Raw genomic sequence first — 20,653 nt, forward strand, 5'->3', positions numbered from 1 at the left:
TTATCCCATATACGTGTATAAAAATACAAATGGTGTGAATCTACTTTGTGTTCAACCAGAAACATGAAAAATTGGTCCGACTTGTATAATATGAATTGAATTGCATTCCGCTATTGTATATAACAAATTAGAATAAATAAAATTTATCATTTTTAAAATACCATTCTGATGACTCAAACTACTATTCTAAGCTTTTATCTTACTTTAGTCATTTCTAATATACAGTCATGAAAAGACTGGTATCTTCTTCCCTGCCTTGTTTGTGAAGATGAAGACTAGCAGCAGTGTACAGAAGAAAAGTATAAGAATGAGATATGAACCAGAAGTACTCAAAGCCTTGGTGGTTATACCTCCCGATGGCAAGCTTATAACAGCCCTCAAAATGAAGCAGTAAGACAGCAAGATGAGCACCACCTCAGAACCTAGAAGGCACCAAACACTCACAAATTGATAGAGCTTACTGAGGTGAATATCCCTACAGGAGAGCTTGGCTACAGAAATGTTGGCACATATACAGTTCTCCACCACGTTGCTGGCACAGTAGTTGAGACTAGCAGCCAGGACTGGAGTAGGCAGTGTAGCTAGCAGATTGCAGAAGACAATGAAGATGGCTACATTGATGACAAACTGCTCTGTGATGCTGGAGGAGTAGCGCAGTGGGTGGCAGATGGCCACATAGCAATCATAGGCCATGACCAGAAAGGTGGAAGATTCCATGGGGAGGAAGGTATTCATGATGAACATCTGCAGGAAGCAACCTGAAAAGCTGATGGTCTTCATGTTGAACCAGAAGATGAGCAGGACCTGCCAGAATCATTGTTCTCAAAAACACTGTATATTCATTATCATCTTAGAGCACCTAACGCTTATGAAAACGCTCAGAAGGTTTGTTAAAACCAATCCACCCTCAAACCACAGCCCCACAACCCCCCAGGATATTATCCTCATTTCAAATCTTTTCTAAGCCCATCTCAATCTCCAAAGTCTAACTTATACCCTTTCCTAATTCTAGATACCAACCTTTAGTTTAAAAAAAATTGCTTATTTGTAGCCCTGTCCTCTCCTGATCTCTATGGTTCTTATCCAAACTCCAGTAGGCTTATCTGCCCATCACAGGAATTTTCAAGAAGTCCCTCCATACACATAAGAAAACTTTTACAACAATGTTTCCTAATACAGTACAAGATAAAATGTACATCCAATTACATTTAGAAAGGAAATTCTAGAGCCCTGGACTGTGGGAGTAGAATAATTCAGATGTTATGATAGGTAAGAAGAAAATTTAAAGTTTAAATATCACTTAGATATTGAGAGATGATCTGTCCACTGGAAATAATGAAAACCTAAAAAGACATGAACATAAAGAATAAGAGGGCATATCTGTGTGGAATCTGGGGTAGTGGTTTTCCTTCAGGGATGGGAGGATTTATAGAAGTAAAACAACATACTGTGTAAAGAAAGAAGGTTGCAATCTGGAAACAGAATGTAGATTCCTTAGAAAATTTGGGATGGAACCACCATTGACCCAGCTATCCACTCCTTGTTTTATATCCAAAGGACTTAAAAACAGCATACTACAGTGATGCAGCCACATCAATGTTTATAGCAGATCAATTGACAAAAGCTAAACTGTGGAACCAACCTAGATGCCCTTCAATAGGTGAATGGATAAAGAAACTGTGGTATATATACACAATGGAATATTATTACTCAGCAATAAAAGAGAATAAATGATGGAATTTGCAGGTAAATGGATGGAGTTGGAGGATATCATGCTAAGTGAAGTAAGTCAATCCCAAAACACAAGACCAAATGTGATTAGAGGATGCTGATCCATAATGAGAGGAGAACCTGGGAGGAATGGAAGAACTTTGGATAGGGAAAAGAGGAGGAAGGAAAAGGGAGAGGTCATGGGGGTAGGAAAGATGGTGGAATAAGATGGACATCATTACCCTAGGTACACGTATAAAGACATGAATGGTGTGAATCTACTTTGTATACAACCAAAGAAATAAAATATTGTGCTCCATTTATATACTATGAATCATAATGCATTCTGCTATCATGTATAACAAATTAGAACAGGAAGGAAGGAAAGAAGGAAGAAAGGCTGGGAATGTGTCTCATTGGTCAAGTGTCCGTCACTTCAATCCCTGATACCCACCCCACACCCCCCAAAAAAGATAGTTGTCTTGGGCTTGGAATGTTCCTCAGTCATAGAGTCTTATCAACTCTACTTTGATCTGAGGCACACAATTCTTGGGAATAAAGGAACTCTCTTGTTAGACAACCACAATGTTTCACTGAGTCTGAAGCTCACCACATAACAGTAACTTTATACAATGGTCTTTCTTGAAAGCTACACAAGTCTCCTAACATTGCATATTTCAATTAATATGTAGCTGAGAAATAAGCTGCATAATGTTACTAGTCTAAAACCTGCCTAGTAATACAATGAACAGTAATGTACTACTGATGCCAATGACCTAAAAGTAACTTATTGATATAAATAAAGCTGGCAGCTTGGCCATTCTGCCACTCTTCCATCTTTCCTGCCTCTGCATCTTCTCTTTGTGTCTCTTATTATTTTCCTTACATTCAATCCCAAGTACCCTCCCCCCACAAAACCTCCAAGCAAGTTAAAGGTGAAAAAAATAAATACTAAAGACACTTGTGTAATAGCTTTTTTGAGTGTGAATTTGGTAAGTATCAAAAAAAATCTTTGTTTTCAGGTAAAGGAGGAAATTAATAAAATGAAGTTTATCAGACAAAGAGAAACTGAAGGAATACCAATCCATACCCTAGACATGATGCTCCACAAACTGGAGCCCTTTTCTCTGTAAATCTCCTTACCTAGCCAGGAACTGACTGGTGAAGTCGTTGTCAAGTTCTTCTGTGTTCTCCTCAGAACCAGGGAGAACATCTTTGCTTATAGTTGGATCTGGAGGGTACATTGTTATGGGCACCTAGGATGTAAGATGCAAAATATTTCCCAAAGTTTGAAGCTCTTATTTTTTTCTTAATATATAGTGTGGGCATCTCTTCAGAACTTTCTTTTCATCTAGACCATTGGTTCTCAAAGGAGAGTATGCATCAGAATCACCAAAGAACTTGTTAAAAACACAGATTTCTGGGCACAGCCCATTTCTGTAGATGTAGGATGATATGGCTTTCTAACTAATTCCTAGGTAAAGCTGATACTGCTTTTCAGGGATAGGACTTCAGGAATAACCTAACTTCTCATTTAGGTTAACCTTAATCCAAGCCGTCTGTCTCAGTTCATAGAGCCTCAGCCACAGCTCTGCTCAGCTTCAGATATCAAATTGGCCGCCTCCCCATGACCTTCTGTTCTTACAGTACGATTCTGGCTTTCTGATTTGAAAGCTGTCTTCCACCCATGGATTCTCTGAGAATACTATAAATTCTTTTTTCATGGTTTTGTCTCTCTGACTAGTTTCATAACTCAGCCATCTCTCCTAGGAGGATCAAAACTCATTAAAGTCAAGGACAAGGCTTCCTTCCTTTTCCCTTCTGGCAGTTGGAACAAATTCAAATGCTTGCATTATGCCTCTAATAATCAAAGAAGGAAACCTTCTGTGCCGTCATCCTCCCTGTTAGTGATATAGCATGAGCTAAGCTGATCTACATCCTCAAATGCTCATGTTTCTCTAATACCAGTGATCTCTACAGAGTACAATAACATTCTCTGAAATAAATAATGAAGAAAGTCAAAGAACAAACTCAAAGTGTAGTGACACTACTACTTTTTCATGCTACTTTTTCCAATATACTGTTCCCAAAAAAATACTTAACAGAGAATGTCTTCTTTACACAGCACTTTTGACCATCCAATGCTTTTCAGGTAAGGTGTTGCTCCTCAGCTTCTTGCTAAATCCTAGCTTGTGGCTTTGGCCTCTAGATCCATTTATGAAAATGTTATCTGGATAAAGCCATTCTCTGTGACCAGAAAGACAAAGCATTGGTCTTTGGGCTCCCAAGGGCTCTTGTGTCCCTGTAGATACACAGACATTTTCAAGTTGAAAAGGGAGATATCTGCATTTATATTCAAGTGGAGTAAAAAAAGTAATCAACTTATAGTCTCCCTGGAGGTGACTGAGCATTACATAAACTGTTTACAATGGGAAGGCATATCACCCAGGAACAAGGAGGATATATCTAAGAGAACCTTTAAGAAGATAATTTACAGTAGACTTACAAAACATACCTCATCTAACATGTAAAAGCTGCATTCTTTAAAAAATTTTTAAATGGTTAATATGTGATCATTTCCTTTATGATTAATTTTTACTAACTTCTATAAATATCTTACACAGGGATAAATATATCACTTTAGGAAAATAATTTTACACAATCTTGAACATTCCTTTAAAGTACATATATTGAATTAGACCATAATATGTCAATGAGATAAGTTGTTATTTCTAAGGTTATCAAAAAATGAATAATAAAACACTGAATGAAAAACTGGTTAATCCCATGCTGGTGAGACTGAAAATTAGAGCAATTACTATGAAAAGCTGTATGGAGATTCCTTTGAACACTTGGATTGCAACCACCATTCGACCCAGTTGTCTGACTTCTAGGTTTATACCCAAAGAACTTAAAAATAGTATACCATAGTGACACAGCCACATCAATCATTGTAGCAGTTCCATTCACAATAGCCAAACTATGAAACCAATTTAGGTGTCCTTTAACAGATGAATGGATAAAGAAACTGTGGTATACATACACAATAGACTATTACTCAGCCTTAAAAAAGAAAAATTATGTTATTTGCAGGTAAATGGATGAAACTGGAGAATATCTCATTAAGCGAAATGAGACAATCCCAAAGACCCAAAGGCTGAATGTTTTCTGTGATATGTGAATGCTGAATCACCATAAAAGGAGGGAGAGCTAGAGAAGAATAGAGGTACTTTGAATTAAACAGAATGTAGGGGAGGGGGTATGGGGGCGGAAAGGATAGTGGAATTAATCGAACATTATTACCCTATGAGAGTATATGATTACACGGCCGGTGATATTCTACATAATGTACAACCAGAAGAATGAGAAGTTATACTCCATTTATGTATGATGTGTCAAAAAGCATTCTACTGTCATGTAAACTAATTAGATAAAATAAAAACAGCTTTTAAATAGTAACTCAGTTGTGAGTTTCCAGCAGTCAACACTCCTAAGTCCTGGAGAACAGGTGCACTGAAACAGAGTATCCATTAAAGAATTTACTGGGGTCCTGGATTTTTCTGTGACAATGAAAAGTCTCAACTCCAGAGCACTTTGGAATTTCCCAGGTCACTGAAATGAGGTTTCCTAGCCCAGCCCTAAGGATGTGCAGGATGATGCAGGGGTCATAATTAACAGTAGACAGTGAGCCCCTGTTTAGGTGTGGGTTCAACTACCTGCTCTGTCTCTCTGCCTAACCACCCATCCCTGAGGGCAGTATCCTTAGCTCCACACACCTCCTGCCAATCTTCACACCAGTTTGGTTTTATCCAGGCGGGTCTGGAGCCCTCTGGGACCTGCGACTGGTAATAACACTCTACCTTCCCAGTGGCCTGTCCACAGTCACCGTCCCTGCCTTGGGTAAACAGCAAGAATGGACGCTCAAGGTAAAAGTCAGAGAACCAGCCATGAGACAGTCCATGGGATTTCAGGTGCGGAAAATGAGGTCAGATTTGGGACTTATTTTTTGAGGGGCAGACTATTAAGAAATTTTTTATTTCTCAGAGCCCTTGTGATGGGGTCATTTCTTGGCCAGGTTAGTGTGGTGCTGAGTCTCCTAGTGCCTCTGTTTAGCATCTCTTAGTTTTATTTCCTCCTGAGACAGAATAGATGTTTTCCCCAGGTGTGACCTGGGCACTGACAGGGAGAGTCAACAACAAAAAGAGAGATCAGGGGCTGGGGATGTGGCTCAAGCAGTAGCGCGCTCACCTGGCATGCATGCGGCCCGGGTTCGATCCTCAGCACCACATACAAACAAAGATGTTGTGTCCCACCGAAAACTAAAAAATAAATATTAAAATTCTCTCTCTCTCTCCCCCTCTCTCACTCTCTCTTTAAAAAAAAAAAAAGAGAGAGAGAGATCAGAGCAGGACCCATTGCTGCAAGCCAACCTATGGGTTGACAGATAACTATAGACGTCATCAAAACTTTGGGGTTAACCTGAGGCAGTCACAGGGCATTCAGCATGGTCTTGGCTTGGCATTCTCACTAGCACATATACTGCAGGAGGACATAATCCGTGCTAGTCTTCTCAGGTCTAGAACTCCTGTTTTCTAACTTTGGGAAACTTTAACTGCACAGACCTTGAGTGAGGTCTTTGGGTTTCCCTGAGTGTCAGAGACTGCAGTGAAGCCTTCTGAACAAAATACCCGATCCTCATTGTTGGTGCCCAGCTAGTGCAGAAGGACTTCATGGGAGTCTAGGAATCCCTGGAGCTGAGCAGGTAAGGCTGTAGTGGAAGGTTTCTGAGTCCAGGCATTTTGTCTTTTTCTCATTCTCTCTGTGTTGCTGAGTCTCTGTCAAAGCTGACTTAACACTAAACTGTGCATTTTCAAGAGACCCGGGAACAGTGCTGTCAGGCATAATGAATCAATTATCTGTGTGTCTCAGGTCTATTCTCTGGGGCTCTACCTCTTTCTTATTAGGCCAGTATCATGGACACTCTGCTTCTGTGTCCTCCAATAGCTATGTGTGCTCTTGTCTCTCCCTCTTTGTCACTCTCATAGAGTCCAGGGCAGTGTCAAGAAGAGAATTAAGGAGAAGGGTCAGGTCACATCAAAGAAGAGACCTTCTGCTTAGTGACAGTAGCGATCCCTCATGATCATAGGAATTCCCTCATATCTGACACACATCTGGGACTCCACTCTCGCCTCTCAGGTCAGAGAGGTTCAGCAAGGCCTGCTCTGTCACAAAGCAGGGTGAAGAACACTGAGGCTTAGCCCCTCCCTGCTCAAGAGACGTTCCACTGTCTGTCACATCATCCTTATGCCTTAAGTTGAGCCTCCGACTTGTCAGGTTCCCACAATTCTCAGTTCCTTTAAGACACTCAAGTTCTTATTCATTTATTCTTTAATTTAGCCATGTGGGTGTTTATTTCACCAACATTCCTGAGTACCAACTAGATTCTAGGCCCTTCTGAAGTTTGTGCTGGGGCTGCTCCAGTAAGGAAGGCATAGTCCCCACTCCTCAAGGACTGACACTGACTGGTTTTACAGTGCGGAGTAATCAGTGCACTGACAAAGCAGTGAGGAGACTGTGATGGGAAAGTGCAGGAGCCACGTCCTGCTGCCTCCCAGCACTGGAGGACAGCCTCATGGAAGAGAGGCTGCTTGCACTGGATTTACAAAAACAAGTAGGAGCTGAGCAACATCAGTGCTTTGCTCACCAATCTCTTTGCTTCCTGGTCAGAGAGTCAAGGGCATCTTCCCCTTCAGGTTCCTGAGAATAAAGTCCCTTCTGCTTTTCCTCTAAGGAGCACAGAGACAGTTCTAGGCTTTTACTGTGGATCAGGAGTCACCCAGGACAAAGAGGAGGCAGGTTATACTCAGGACAAGCTTCTCTGCACCTCTCCTGTACCCACAGGTGGGCTTCAGCCTCAGTGCTCCTTGGATGCTGCCTGTGTTAAGGCCAGGGCACCCTGCACATGTGTAGCTGCTCTTTCACTTCTCAGCTAAGAGACAGGAAATGGCCTTAATCTTGTGGCTGAAGAGAGTAGCTAAGAAAGCAATCAACTGTCTCACTGGGTGAAATGTTAAGTACTGAATGGTGAATTTTTTATAATAATGAGATAACCCTGGAGCTTTCAATAGATATGTCACTGCTTTTTTAAGCTGATTCTGGATGAAAAACAAAGACAGGGAGATACATACTCACCAGGCAGTTCATATTTTATTGCTGATATTTTTATAGTTTTGTGGCCATATTTAATCATTATTGATTTAGGAAAAGGCACACAGAATGATCTATGGGTGCTCACTCCACAAAAACTGAGGCCTTCTTGATTATGTTTACATGTGTAAACCCTCAACACAGAAAAACATTATTTCAGAGTTCCATCTGTCTTTTAAAACCAACATGTAGACACAAACGTACAGATTCAGATTTTTGTGTTGGTGTTTGAGGGGTTAATCAAGTGGTTAAGTAGAACCCTAGTTATTTGGCACTTGATGTTTACATGGAGGGTGATAGAGACTGAGTTATTATAGCATAATGATGAGAGACACAACAATAATCTGAAACACAGAAAGAGATTCCTGTAGATAAAGAAAAAAGAAATCTGTGAAATCATACTAAGTCATCCCTATTATTACAGTTAATAACCATCATTTATAGAATTACTTATGTATCAAGACTTTACATGTAGTATTTCATTAATATTTATTATAAATCTGTGTTTTGATCTTATTTATCATAAGATAAAGCCTTTGAGAGTTTAAGTAGACTGAAAACAATTCATTCCTAGATTATAAAATGGACACAGCTTGCACCTGAATCCTTTAGTCCCTGATGCTTGTGTTTATCTTATCACATTGTGAAGTGTCTACCATGTTAACATGTAATTACCAAGTTTAATGAACTATGATCCTTCCTGTTGAAACAAACCATTAAGATATTGAAAGGGATTTTATGATAGTGATAAATCAGAAATTGTGGATGAACAATGGATGATCCTATTAAGAGTTCCTAATATAATGGGTATTGACCTAACACAGTCAATGAATCTTTCCGAGGGGTGGGAGAGAGTCGACTGAGTTTGGTGGATGAGAAGTATCAATTCAGATAAAGGAGGAAAATGACAGAATACACGAAGGGAATATATAAAATACAGTGGTCCAATGGTAATCCCAGGAGTTTTAGAATGTCGAAAACAAAACATTTAACGTATGGGAACATGTTGAGTGTAAGACACAAATACACAAAGACCATCTTCAAAACTTCATGTGCTTGTCCTAAAAATATGACTATTCATACAGGGAATTCATGAAGAATTTTGACCATTGGAGTAACATGATGACCTCTACATTTTAGGAAAAACCCTTTGACTTCAGGATTAAGAGTAGACTGGGGAGAGACCCAAAGCTAAGGCAGAAATACCTAATGATGAAGTCCAGATGAAAGAATTTGAGAGTGTGAGCTAAAGCTGGCATTTCAGGGGTCGGGGAAAAGGAGAGGCTATAAGAGATGCATAATGAATAAATAAATAAATAAGTCAATAGGAATTGGTGAAGGGGCAAAAGAGATGAAGGAAAAAATGAGTCAGGAGAGTTTCCAACTTTCTGGATGAACTTGGGAAAGTAGATAGTGGTATAAATCACAAAAATATTGACAAGACTTAGAGAAAATTTGGGAAGGATAGGCAACTTTCTCCTGTCCTGGATATGTTTACTGCATAGTTCATAGTAAAGCAAATACAAAAATATCATTTGATTCAGAAAGATATTTGACTTAAAAACATAAGTTTGGAAGAAATGGAAGTATTTAAATGTTAAAAGCATGTGAATGGGTGAACTCAATTCAGAGATAATATATAATATTGTGAAAGAAAGAGAGGAAGGAACCGTGGAATCAATCTCTAATGAGGTGGAGAAAATGGTAGGCCTGGGGTCAGATGAGGAACAACTGTAGAGTGCAATGTTGTGGAAACTTAAGGAGACTAGTTTCGGGGCTGGGGATATGGCTCAAGCGGTAGTGCACTCGCCTGGCATGCGTGCAGCCCGGGTTCGATCCTCAGCACCACATACAAAAAAAAGATGTTGTGCCCGCCAATTACTAAAAAAAAAAAGAAATATTTAAAAAAAAATTCTCTCTCTCTCTCTGCCTCTCTCTACCTCTCTTTCTCTTAAAAAAAAAAAGGAGACTAGTTTCAAAAGTAACATATGGACTTATTAAACATCCAGAGAATTAATGAGGAGAATTCTTTCAAATGCACAGTTCTGAAATACAAATAATTGAATGGTAAATTGTAAGCATCTCTCCCAAAGGCAGCATGTGTTTATTCTTATCTCTGAGTAAAACTAGATTTATCCTAATTCAGACATATGCAAGTCTCATCCATAAGGAGAGTATCTCCAGGAAAGGAGATTTTTTTTCCTTGTCTCTAACTGTATCCCCTTGTGTTGCAGCTCAAGGCACTTCATTCTTCTGGTGCAGAGGCAGCCAGAGCTGGACTATGTGGTAACATATCAGGAGTGAAAAAATCATGACGCTGGTTCCTTTTCCCTCTCAAAGCCCTTTATGATGGCCCTTAGCAATTCCAGCTGGAGGCTACCCCAGCCTTCTTTCTTCCTGGTAGGTATTCCAGGTCTAGAGGAGAGTCAGCACTGGATAGCCTTTCCCTTGGGTGTCCTTTACTTCCTTGCTCTAGTGGGCAACGTTACCATTATCTTCATCATCTGGGCTGAGCAATCCTTGCACCAACCCATGTACCTCTTCTTGGCCATGCTAGCTGCCATTGACCTTGTCCTGGCCTCCTCCACTGCACCCAAAGCCCTTGCTGTGCTCTTGGTCCATGCTCATGAGATTGGGTACGTTGTCTGCCTGACCCAGATGTTCTTCATTCATGCTTTCTCCTCCATGGAGTCAGGTGTACTGGTGGCCATGGCTCTGGATCGCTATGTGGCCATTTGCCATCCTCTGCACCATTCCACCATCCTGCATCCAGGGACTATAGGGCGCATTGGGATGGCAGTGCTGCTGCGTGGAATGATCCTCCTCATCCCCTTCCCCATCCTCCTTCAGAACCTTATCTTCTGCCAGGCCACAGTCATAGGCCATGCCTATTGTGAACATATGGCTGTGGTAAAACTTGCCTGTTCAGAAACCACAGTGAACAGAGCCTATGGGCTGGCAGTGGCACTTCTGGTGGTTGGGCTAGATGTCCTGGCCATTGGTGTCTCCTATGCCCTCATCCTCCAGGCAGTGCTGAAGGTACCAGGGAGTGAGGCTCGACTCAAGGCCTTTAGCACATGTGGGGCTCATGTTTGTGTCATCTTGGTCTTCTATGTCCCTGGAATATTCTCCTTCCTCACTCACCGCTTTGGCCACCATGTGCCCCATCATGTCCATGTTCTTCTGGCCACCCTGTACCTCCTTGTGCCACCTGCCCTCAATCCTCTCGTCTATGGGGTGAAGACTCGGCAGATCCGCCAGCGAGTGCTCAGGGTGTTCTGTTAAAGGATTGGTCTGAACCTAATCTAGTTACTTTCTTTAGAGGTTCCTGCCACAGGCACAGCCAAGAACGCATGGTTGTATGGATTATATGGATAGAGGCCATTCTACAATGAAGAGTCCTTCTAGTCCTACTAGCCTCGTGCCAAGAACAGTCCACAGGCATTTGGCTCCACGTTCTGTTGGGATGTATCTGGTTAGCTGGATCATGAATAGTCCCCGCTCCTTCACACATACACACACATGTTAAATTTTTTTTTCTAGAGCTTACAGTTGTCTACTCCTTTTTTCAGAGTGATTTCAGAATAAGATAAATGACAATTCTGATTTATGACATCTTTCCTGCAACCCTGTCTGGAATGGGAATGGAAAGTCCCAAGTTTTGCTCAGTTTTAGAACATCTTCAAACCCTCTAAGTTTGACAGTGAGCTCCAAATCACTGGACTCCTGGGTAGCAGCAAGGTCTCTTCAAAGCAGTTGAGAAGTCCACTTTTTAAGAAAACACCCTTTATCCTAACACTGATGTCATTTTACTTAAAAGAAACATAATTGGTACAGGTAGCTTTGGGCAAGGGAACTTTCAGTGCCAGCTGATAATGTTACATGGGAGTTGGAAAGCCACTGGATGTTACTTTTTGTGTATTGAGTCATCAAATATACCAATAAATTTTAAAATAATAAAAGAGTACAGAATATATTCCCTTGTCAACATAGAATTTGAAAACCAATAACAACATGATGGCAATGAAAAGCCCTAAATACTTGGGGGAAAAAAGCACGTCTCAGGAACCGCATATAAAATAAGAAATCACAGCGAAAGTTAGAAAATATGGCTATGCATGGTGGTGGTATTCAGTGTGTTGTTTTCATATATGTTCGCAGGAAAACTATATCAGATTCATTCCACTGTATTTCCTTTGCTTATTCCCCTTCCTTCCCTTCCATTCTCCATTGTCTGATCTGCTACACTTCTATTCCTAGCCTTACCACCCTCTCCTTTTATTATAGGTTAGCTTCCACGTATAAGAGAAAACATTTGACCTTTGGATTTGGGGGGACCTACTTCACTTATCATGATAGCTTCCAGATCCATCCATTTACTGGCAATGTCAAAATTCATTCTTCTTTATGATTGCATAATCCTCCTTTGTGATAAATGCATAGCAATGTATAACTGTTGCTCTGTACATTTGTTGCACTATGTAGGAAATAACCTACTATATGAAGGTATTCTGTGATAATGATGTATTCTGTAAACCCTGAAGCAACAAATAAAATTTCAAAAACAAAAAAAATATAATAAACCAAAAGAGGAAATAAGACAGAGTTAAATTAGTTCATCCAAAAGAAAGAGTAAAAACAGATGTGTATTTAAAAATAACACCAGTGCTGGTAAGAGGGAAGAGCTATGTATGGGTGAAATAAAATAGACAAAATTACATCTGTTGATGTACATGTCCTTTCATATCCTCCTAGAGTGATCTTTTGCTGCTATTCTAACCCCTCAAATGCCTCCTCTAAGCTTCTTCCACAACAATATGTGTAAAATCAATTTAGATCATTCCACTCTGTCCTTGTGTTATTACAGGGAAGGTCTATGGATAAAATATATATATATTAGACTTAATTTTCATTGTTTCCTTACAGTATTTCAGCTGCACTAGTATATAATGTATTTTCTCTCACTCCTGTTACATTACACATGTTCTTACCTCAATCAGAAAATGTTTCCCAAAGATACTCAACATGGCGGCTGGTGGGGAGGCAGCGATTTCAGTACCTCCTCAGCCACGGGGACAGAGGGACACATCAAAACGTTCGGATTCTACCTGCTGAGAAACTCCCAGCAAAATTCTGCTGAAGTGACACGTAGGTGGGGAATTTGGGATTATTGGTGGTGACAGCTTGCCACAGACAGGTGAATCTCGGCCACCCTGCGTGGAGGTCCGGGCCGCCGCTGCCTGGCCACCGGAGCAGAAGAAGGCATTTCAGCACTGCCGGATACCGTGTGTGGCGTACAGACACTATGAAGAGGTTGCTAACCAAGCCTTCATGAAACAGTGGACTAGAACTGAAACCAAGTCTGGGACAGACCAGAGGCCAGCCAGACCCACCCCTTCCAATTGGACACTCTGGCAAGGAGTCTGGGGCCCACTGTAGCAGAGAGCTAACATCACCAGAGTTTGGAGGCCGGGATCCCTTCCCAATGAAATTTAACAGGTGTGTGACTCCCATCCCCACCAGATGCATACAGCTGGGAAACCTCAAAAATATGCCCCAGAGCTCCGTGGGCATGACTGTATGAGCCAAGGAAAGCAGGGGGGACTCCCGACCCCCAACTCCCCCTACCACCAGCTGCGACACCCAAGGCCTTAGCTGCCAGTTTCTGGGGGCGTGGCCACTGAAGGGGTCCAGACAAATTAAACTGACGGTTCCTAGATCACCCACTCCACAACCTTAGGGTCTTGGTGAATGGCAAACAGAGAGAGTGCTCAGTCATTCAGGAAATAGGGCCAGAAATAGGCTGCAAGTGTAACTAGATCTGTGGAGAACACCTCCTGTGAACGTGGCCTGGCTGGCTGGGAGGAGGAAGAGGGGAGGGGCCGGATAAGAGAAATGGCTCTGGACTAACAGCATTGGAGAGACGCCCAGTAGGGGAAGAAGAGCCGCCTTACAGGGATTGATGCTGGCACATAGAGGGCAAAACCTTGGCTCAGAGGGCAGAGCTCCACCAACTGGAAGAGAAGAAAATAGAACTCTAAGACTTCATTTATCTTTTTTTTTCTTTTCCCTTTTCAATTTTTATTGTTTTTTCATTCTCCTTTATTCTACCTATTTTTCTCTCCCTCTTTCTCTTTAAGGACTCCTTCCTTCACCTTTCCCCTAACTTTCATCCCCAGCATTACAACTTTCATTACGTGTAATTTTTTAAATGCAAATAGGTGAATGTTCCGAGACTGTCTATAGGGATCCTAAGTACCTACCTATTACCAAATACCCTGATCCATTCGCATGTTAATATCCCTCTTCAGTAGAGCAATCTTCCAAAGTAGCCAAGATATACTAACATTCATATCATCATAGCACCCAACCTAAACATAAAGTCCTAAGACCAAACATATCACTCTATGCTCGCAGAATCTGTAAGCCATTTATGGATCGAATGAATCAGCTTTAAATTACAATAAAGACATAGTCTCCCACCACAAAGGAGACACCACAGAGATATACAAAACCAAAACAAATTTATAGGAGAAAACAGAAACACAGCAGTTAAAGAAAGTTGGAAAGTAACGTGAACACCATGAAAAAAAAAAAGGAAAAAAGGATTACAAACAATGCAGGACAACTTAAATTTACAGGAGAACCTAGAGGCATCAGAAAAATGGACAGAAAGAACTCAAGGCAAACCTGACTCAGATGGACTGGAATCTTAAAGAAGTCATTAGACACCAAGTCCAAACTATGAAAGAATACTTTGAAAATGAATTACATAAGCAGATTCAAGAAGCAAAAAATGAACTCTACCAGGAGATAGAGATTTTAAAAAAATCAAACAGTAATCCTAGAAATACAGGAAACCATAAACCAAATCAAAAACTCAAATAAGAATATTACAAGTAGACTAGACCAAATAGAAGTTAGAACATCAGATAATGAAGATAAAGTTTATCTACTCAAAAAGAGTATAGTCAATGCAGAAAGGCTGGTAAGAAACCATGAGCAAAACATCCAAGAGATATTGGATGTCATAAAAAAACAAAACTTAAGAGTCATTGGGATACAGGAAGGTATAATGGTCTAAACCAAAGGAATGAGCAATCTGTTGAATGAAATAATTTCAGAAAACTTTCCAGACATAAAAGATGGGATGAATTCCCAAATCCTGGAAGCCTACAGGACCCCAAACATACAAAACCATAATAGACCAACTCCAAGACACATTATTATGAAGATATCCAACAAACAGAACAAGGAGAGAATATTAAAAGCTACAAGAGAAAGAAGGCAGACTACATTCCAGGGTAAACCTGCCGCAGTCCCGCTGCAGTAAAATAACCGGGGGATGACGAGCAACTTGTGTAGATTGATACAGCAGGAGTGGGAGCTGTTTATTGTAAGACAACAGAGGTATTTATACATTCCACACAGCTTATCTAATTAACATAAACTCGATACAGCAGTCAACCAATAAGAATCTCCACACTTAATGGCTCGCTGGCTCCACCTCACAAACCACTCCCTCTGGCATTTTGCCAGGTGCCATTCAGACTAGTTTACAGACTCTGACATTTCTCTGGCAAAATGCCAGGTGCCATGCTGACTTTTTTACAGACTCTAACGTAAACCAATTAGTTTAACGGCTGATTTTTCATCAGAGACATTGAAAGCGAGAAGATCCTGGAACAACGTATTTCAAACGCTGAAAAATAATGGATTCCAACCAAGAATATTGTATCCAGCAAAATTAAGCTTCAGGTTTGACAATGAAATTAAAATACTTCACGATAAACAAAAGTTAAAAGAATTCACAGCCAGAAAACCAGCACTGCAAAGCATTTTGAGCAAAACACTACAAGAAGAGGAAATGAAAAACAGCACCCAAAACCAACAGTGGGAGGTAACTCAGTAAAGGAGGGAGGGGAATAATCAAAGAGTAAAAACAAGCCAAATTAAAATAAATAAATAAATTAAAATGACTGGAAGTACAAACCATATATCAATAGTAATCCTAAATGTTAATGGATTAAACTCACCAATCAAGCAACATAGGCTAGTAACTTGGATTAAAAAACTGTTTTTAGGAAAAGACATACACAGGCTGAAGGTGAAAGGTTGGAAAAAATCATACCACTCACATGGTCCTCGGAAGCAAGCAGGAGTGGCCATACTCATATTGAATAAAATCAACTTCAAACCTAAGTTAATCAAAAGGGATAAAGAAGGACACCATATATTATTAAAAGGAACCATTCACCAACAAGACATAACAATTATCAATATGTATGCACCAAATAATGGTGGTGCAATGTTCATAAAACAAACTCTCCTCAATTCAAGAATCAAATAGACCACAACACAATAATTATGGGTGACTTCAACACACTGCTCTCACCATTGGACAGATCCTCCAAACAAAAGTTTAATAAAGAAAGTATAGAACTCAATAACACAATCAATAACCTAGACGTAACTGACATATATAGAATATATCAACCAACATCAAGTGGATATACGTTTTTCTCAGCAGCACATGAATCTTTCTCAAAATAGACCATATATTATGCCACAGGGAAACCCTTAGTAAATATAAAGGTGTGGAGATAATACCATGCATCTTATCTGATCATAATGGAATGAAACTGGAAATCAATGATAAAAGAAGGAAGGAAGAATCCAGCATTACCTGGAAAATGAACAATATGTTACTGAATGATCAATGGGTTACAGAAGACATAAAGGAGGAAATCAAAAAATTCTTAGAGACAAATGACAATACAGACACAACATACCGGAATCTATGGGACACAATGAAAGCAGTTTTAAGAGGGAAATTAATTGCCTGGAGTTCATTCCTCAAAAAAAGAAAAAAAAACAACAAATAAATGAGCTCACACTTCATCTCAAAACCCTAGACAAGGAAGAGCAAAACAACATCAAATGTAGCAGAAGGCAAGACATAATTAAAATCAGAGTGGAAATCAATGAAATTGAAACAAAAGAAACCATTGAAAAAATTGACAAAACTAAAAGTTGGTTCTTTGAAAAAATAAATAAGATCGACAGGCCCTTAGCCATGATAACAAAGAGAAGAAGAGAGAGAACTCAAATTACTAACATACAGGATGAAAAAGGCAATATCACAACAGACACTATAGAAATACAGAATACAATTAAAAATTATTTTGAAACCCTATATTCCAATAAAATAGAAGATAGTGAAGATATCAATAAATTTCTTAAGTCATATGATTTGCCCAGATAGAATCAGGAAGATACACAAAATTTAAACAGAACAGTAACAAAGGAGGAAATAGAAGAAGCCATCAAAAGACTACCAACCAAGAAAAGCCCTGGACCAGATGGGTATACAGCGGAGTTTTACAAAACCTTCAAAGAAGAATTAATACAATACTTTTCAAGTTATTTCAGGAAATAGAAAAAGAAGGACCTCTTCCAATTTCATTCTATGAGGCCAACATCACCCTGATCCCAAAACCAGACAAAGACACTTCAAAGAAAGAAAACTACAGACCAATATCTGTAATGAACCTATGTGCAAAAATCCGCAATAAAATTCTGGTGAATCGGATACAAAAATGTATCAAAAAAATTGTGCACCATGATCAAGTAGGATTCATCCCTGGGATGCAAGGCTGTTTCAATATAAGGAAATCAATAAATGTTATTCACCACATCAATAGACTTAAAGATAAGAACCATATGATCATCTTGATAGATGCAGAAAAAGCATTTGACAAAGTACAGCATCCCTTTATGTTCAAAACACTAGAAACTAGGGATAACAGGAACTTACCTCAACATTGTAAAAGCTATCTATGCTAAGCCTGAGGCTAGCATCATTCTAAATGGAGAAAAACTGAAGGTATTCCCTATAAAATCTGGAACAAGACAGGGATGCCCTCATTCACCACTTCTATTCAATTTAGTTCTTGAAATACTAGCCAGAGCAATTAGACAGACAAAAGAAATTAAAGGCATAATAATAGGAAAATAAGAACTTAAATTATCACTATTTGCAGATGATATGATACTATATCTAACAGACCCAAAGGGTCTACAAAGAAACTACTAGAGCTAATAAATGAATTCAGCAAAGTGGCAGGATATAAAATCAACACGCATAAATCAAAGGCATCCCTGTATATCAGCAACAAATATTCTGAAATGGAAATGAGGACAACCACCCCATTCACAATATCCTCAAAAAAAAAATAAAATTCTTGGGAATCAACCTAACAAAAGAGGTGAAAGATTTATACAATGAAAACTACAGAACCCTACAGAGAGAAATAGAAGAAGATCTTAGAAGATGGAAAAATATACCCTGTTCATGGATAGGCAGAGCTATCATCATCAAAATGGCAATTTTACCAAAAGTTCTCTAAAGGTTTAATGATGCCAATCAAAATCCCAACAGCATTTCTTATAGAAATAGATAAAGCAATCATGAAATTCATATGGAAAAATTAAAAACCCAGAAAAGCAAAAGCAATATAAGCAGGAAGAGTGAATCAGGTGGCATAGCCATACCAGACTTCAAACTATACTACAGAACAATAGTAACAAAAGCAGCATGGTACTGGTACCAAACAGGCACGTGGACCAATGGTACAGAACAGAGGACACAGAGAACAATCCACAAAATTACAACTATCTTATTTTTGACAAAGGGGCTAAAAGCATGCAATGGAGAAAGGATAGCATCTTCAACAAATGGTGCTGGGAAAACCGGAAATACATATGCAACAAAATGAATCTGAATCCCTTTCTCTCGCCATGCACAAAAGTTAACTCAAAATGAATCAAGGAGCTTGATATCAAAACAGAGACTCTTTGTCTGATAGAAAAAAAAGTTGGCTCCCATCTACATACTGTGGGGTCAGGCTCCAAATTACTTAATAGGACACCCATAGCACAAGAGTTAATAACAAGAATCAACAAATGGGACTCACTCAAACTAAAAAGTTTTTTCTCAGCAAAACAAACAATAAGAGAGGTAAATAAGGAGCCTACATCCTGGGAACAAATTTTTACTCCTCACACTTCAGATAGAGCCCTAATATCCAGAGTATACAAAGAACTCAAAAAATTAAACAATAAGAAAACAAATAACCCAATCAATAAATGGGCCAAGGACCTGAACAGACACTTCCCAGAGGAGGACATACACACAATCAACAAGTACATGAAAAAAAGCTCACCATCTCTAGCAGTCAGAGAAATGCAAATCAACACCACCCTAAGATACCATCTCACTCCAGTAACATTGGCAGCCATTATGAAGTCAAACAACAACATGAAAATGTTCTGCCATCAACATGAAAGTGCAGGACTCCATCGTCAGGAAACTGTTCATGATGAACATCTGGAGGAAACAGGCAGAGAAGCTGATGGGTCTGAGGTCAAACCAGAAGATGGCCAAGACATTGGGGATGACAGTGAGGCAGAGCACAATGTCCAGCAGGGAGAGGAGGCTGAGCAGGTAGTACATGGGCTCATGCAGGGAGGCCTCCAGCCAGATGATGAGGAGGAGTGTGGTGTTGGCCCCCATGGCCAGGAGGAAGAGGAGGCTGAGGGGCAGAGACAGCCAGTGCTGCCAACTCTGGTAGTTAGGGAAGCAGATGAGGAGGAATTCAGAGATCAGTGCAGTGGAGTCATTGCTGGACCATGCCATAAAAAGTATCCCGATCAAACTGGAAATATAAACTACCTTACAATGAAGTACTGAAGTATATGATCACAAAGTATGTATCCTGGATATGGTGGACTTCAGGTTTACACTGGAGCCCAAACCTGTCTGAAAGAAATTTTAAAATAATCACCAACATCATCATCATTATCATCATCATCAACATCACCACCAACAACAACATCACATCGTTAACATTATTAACTACCAACAAAGAAAAGCCCAGGACCAGATGGGTATACATCAGAGTTTTACACAACCTTTAAAGAAGAAATAATACCAATACTTTTCAAGTTATTTCAGGAAATAGAAGAAGAGTGAGCTTTTCCAAATTTATTCTATGAGGCCAACATCACCCTGATTCCGAAACCAGAAAAAGACACTTCAAAGAAAGAAAACTACAGACCAATGTTTCTAATGAACATAGATGCAAAAATCCTCAATAAAATTCCAGCAATAGGATACAGAAACATATCACAAAAATTGTGCAATATGATCAAGTAGGATTCATCCCTGAGATGCAAGTCTGGTTCGATATATAGAAATCAATGTTATTCACCACATCAATAGATTTAAAGATAAGAAACATATGATCATCTCAATAGATGCAGAAAAAGCATTCAACAAAGTACAGCATCCCTTTATGTTTAAAACACTAGAAAAACTAGGGATAACAGGAACTTACCTCAACTTTGTAAAAGCTATCTATGCCAAGCCTCAGGCTAGCATCATTCTAAATGGAGAAAAATTGAAGGCATTACCTCTAAATCTGGAACAATACAGGGATGCCCTCTCTCACCACTTCTATTCAACATAGTTCTCAAAACACTGGCCAGAGCAATTAAGCAGTCGAAAGAAATTAAAGGCAGAAAGATAGGAAAAGAAGAACTTAAATTGACACTATTTGCGGATGACATCATCCTATACCTAGCAGACCCAAAAGGTTCTACAAAGAAACTTCTAGACTAGTAAATGAATTTAGCAAAGTGGCAGGATATAAAATCAACACACATAAATCAAAGG

General features: G+C 39.6%; 2 protein-coding genes across 2 annotated transcripts; one reads left to right on the forward strand and one right to left on the reverse strand.

Moving 5' to 3' along the window:
* Positions 1-225: 225 nt before the first annotated feature.
* LOC143389107 (olfactory receptor 56A4-like) lies at positions 226-19,615 on the reverse strand. Its single transcript, XM_076842396.1, has 2 exons — positions 19,367-19,615; positions 226-804 (listed from the first exon to the last, which is right to left on the reverse strand). Exons 1-2 carry the CDS (start codon positions 19,613-19,615, stop codon positions 226-228), a joined length of 828 nt encoding a protein of 275 aa, XP_076698511.1.
* On the forward strand, positions 10,229-11,202 carry LOC143391433 (olfactory receptor 52L1-like). Its single transcript, XM_076844134.1, is given in 2 exon segments — positions 10,229-10,244; positions 10,247-11,202. Coding segments are annotated over 2 exon segments (972 nt in total).
* Positions 19,616-20,653: the final 1,038 nt, after the last annotated feature.

The sequence above is a fragment of the Callospermophilus lateralis genome, chromosome 2, assembly GCF_048772815.1.
Source record: "Callospermophilus lateralis isolate mCalLat2 chromosome 2, mCalLat2.hap1, whole genome shotgun sequence".
Lineage (NCBI taxonomy): Eukaryota > Metazoa > Chordata > Mammalia > Rodentia > Sciuridae > Callospermophilus > Callospermophilus lateralis.

Coding starts and splice junctions, on each gene's coding strand:
- LOC143389107 (XM_076842396.1), bottom strand. CDS start 19,615: ATGGCATGGTCCAGCAATGACTCCACTGCACTGATCTCTGAATTCCTC. Junction 805..19,366: donor GCCTCACTGTCATCCCCAAT/GTCTTGGCCATC, acceptor TGATTCTGGCAG/GTCCTGCTCATCTTCTGGTT.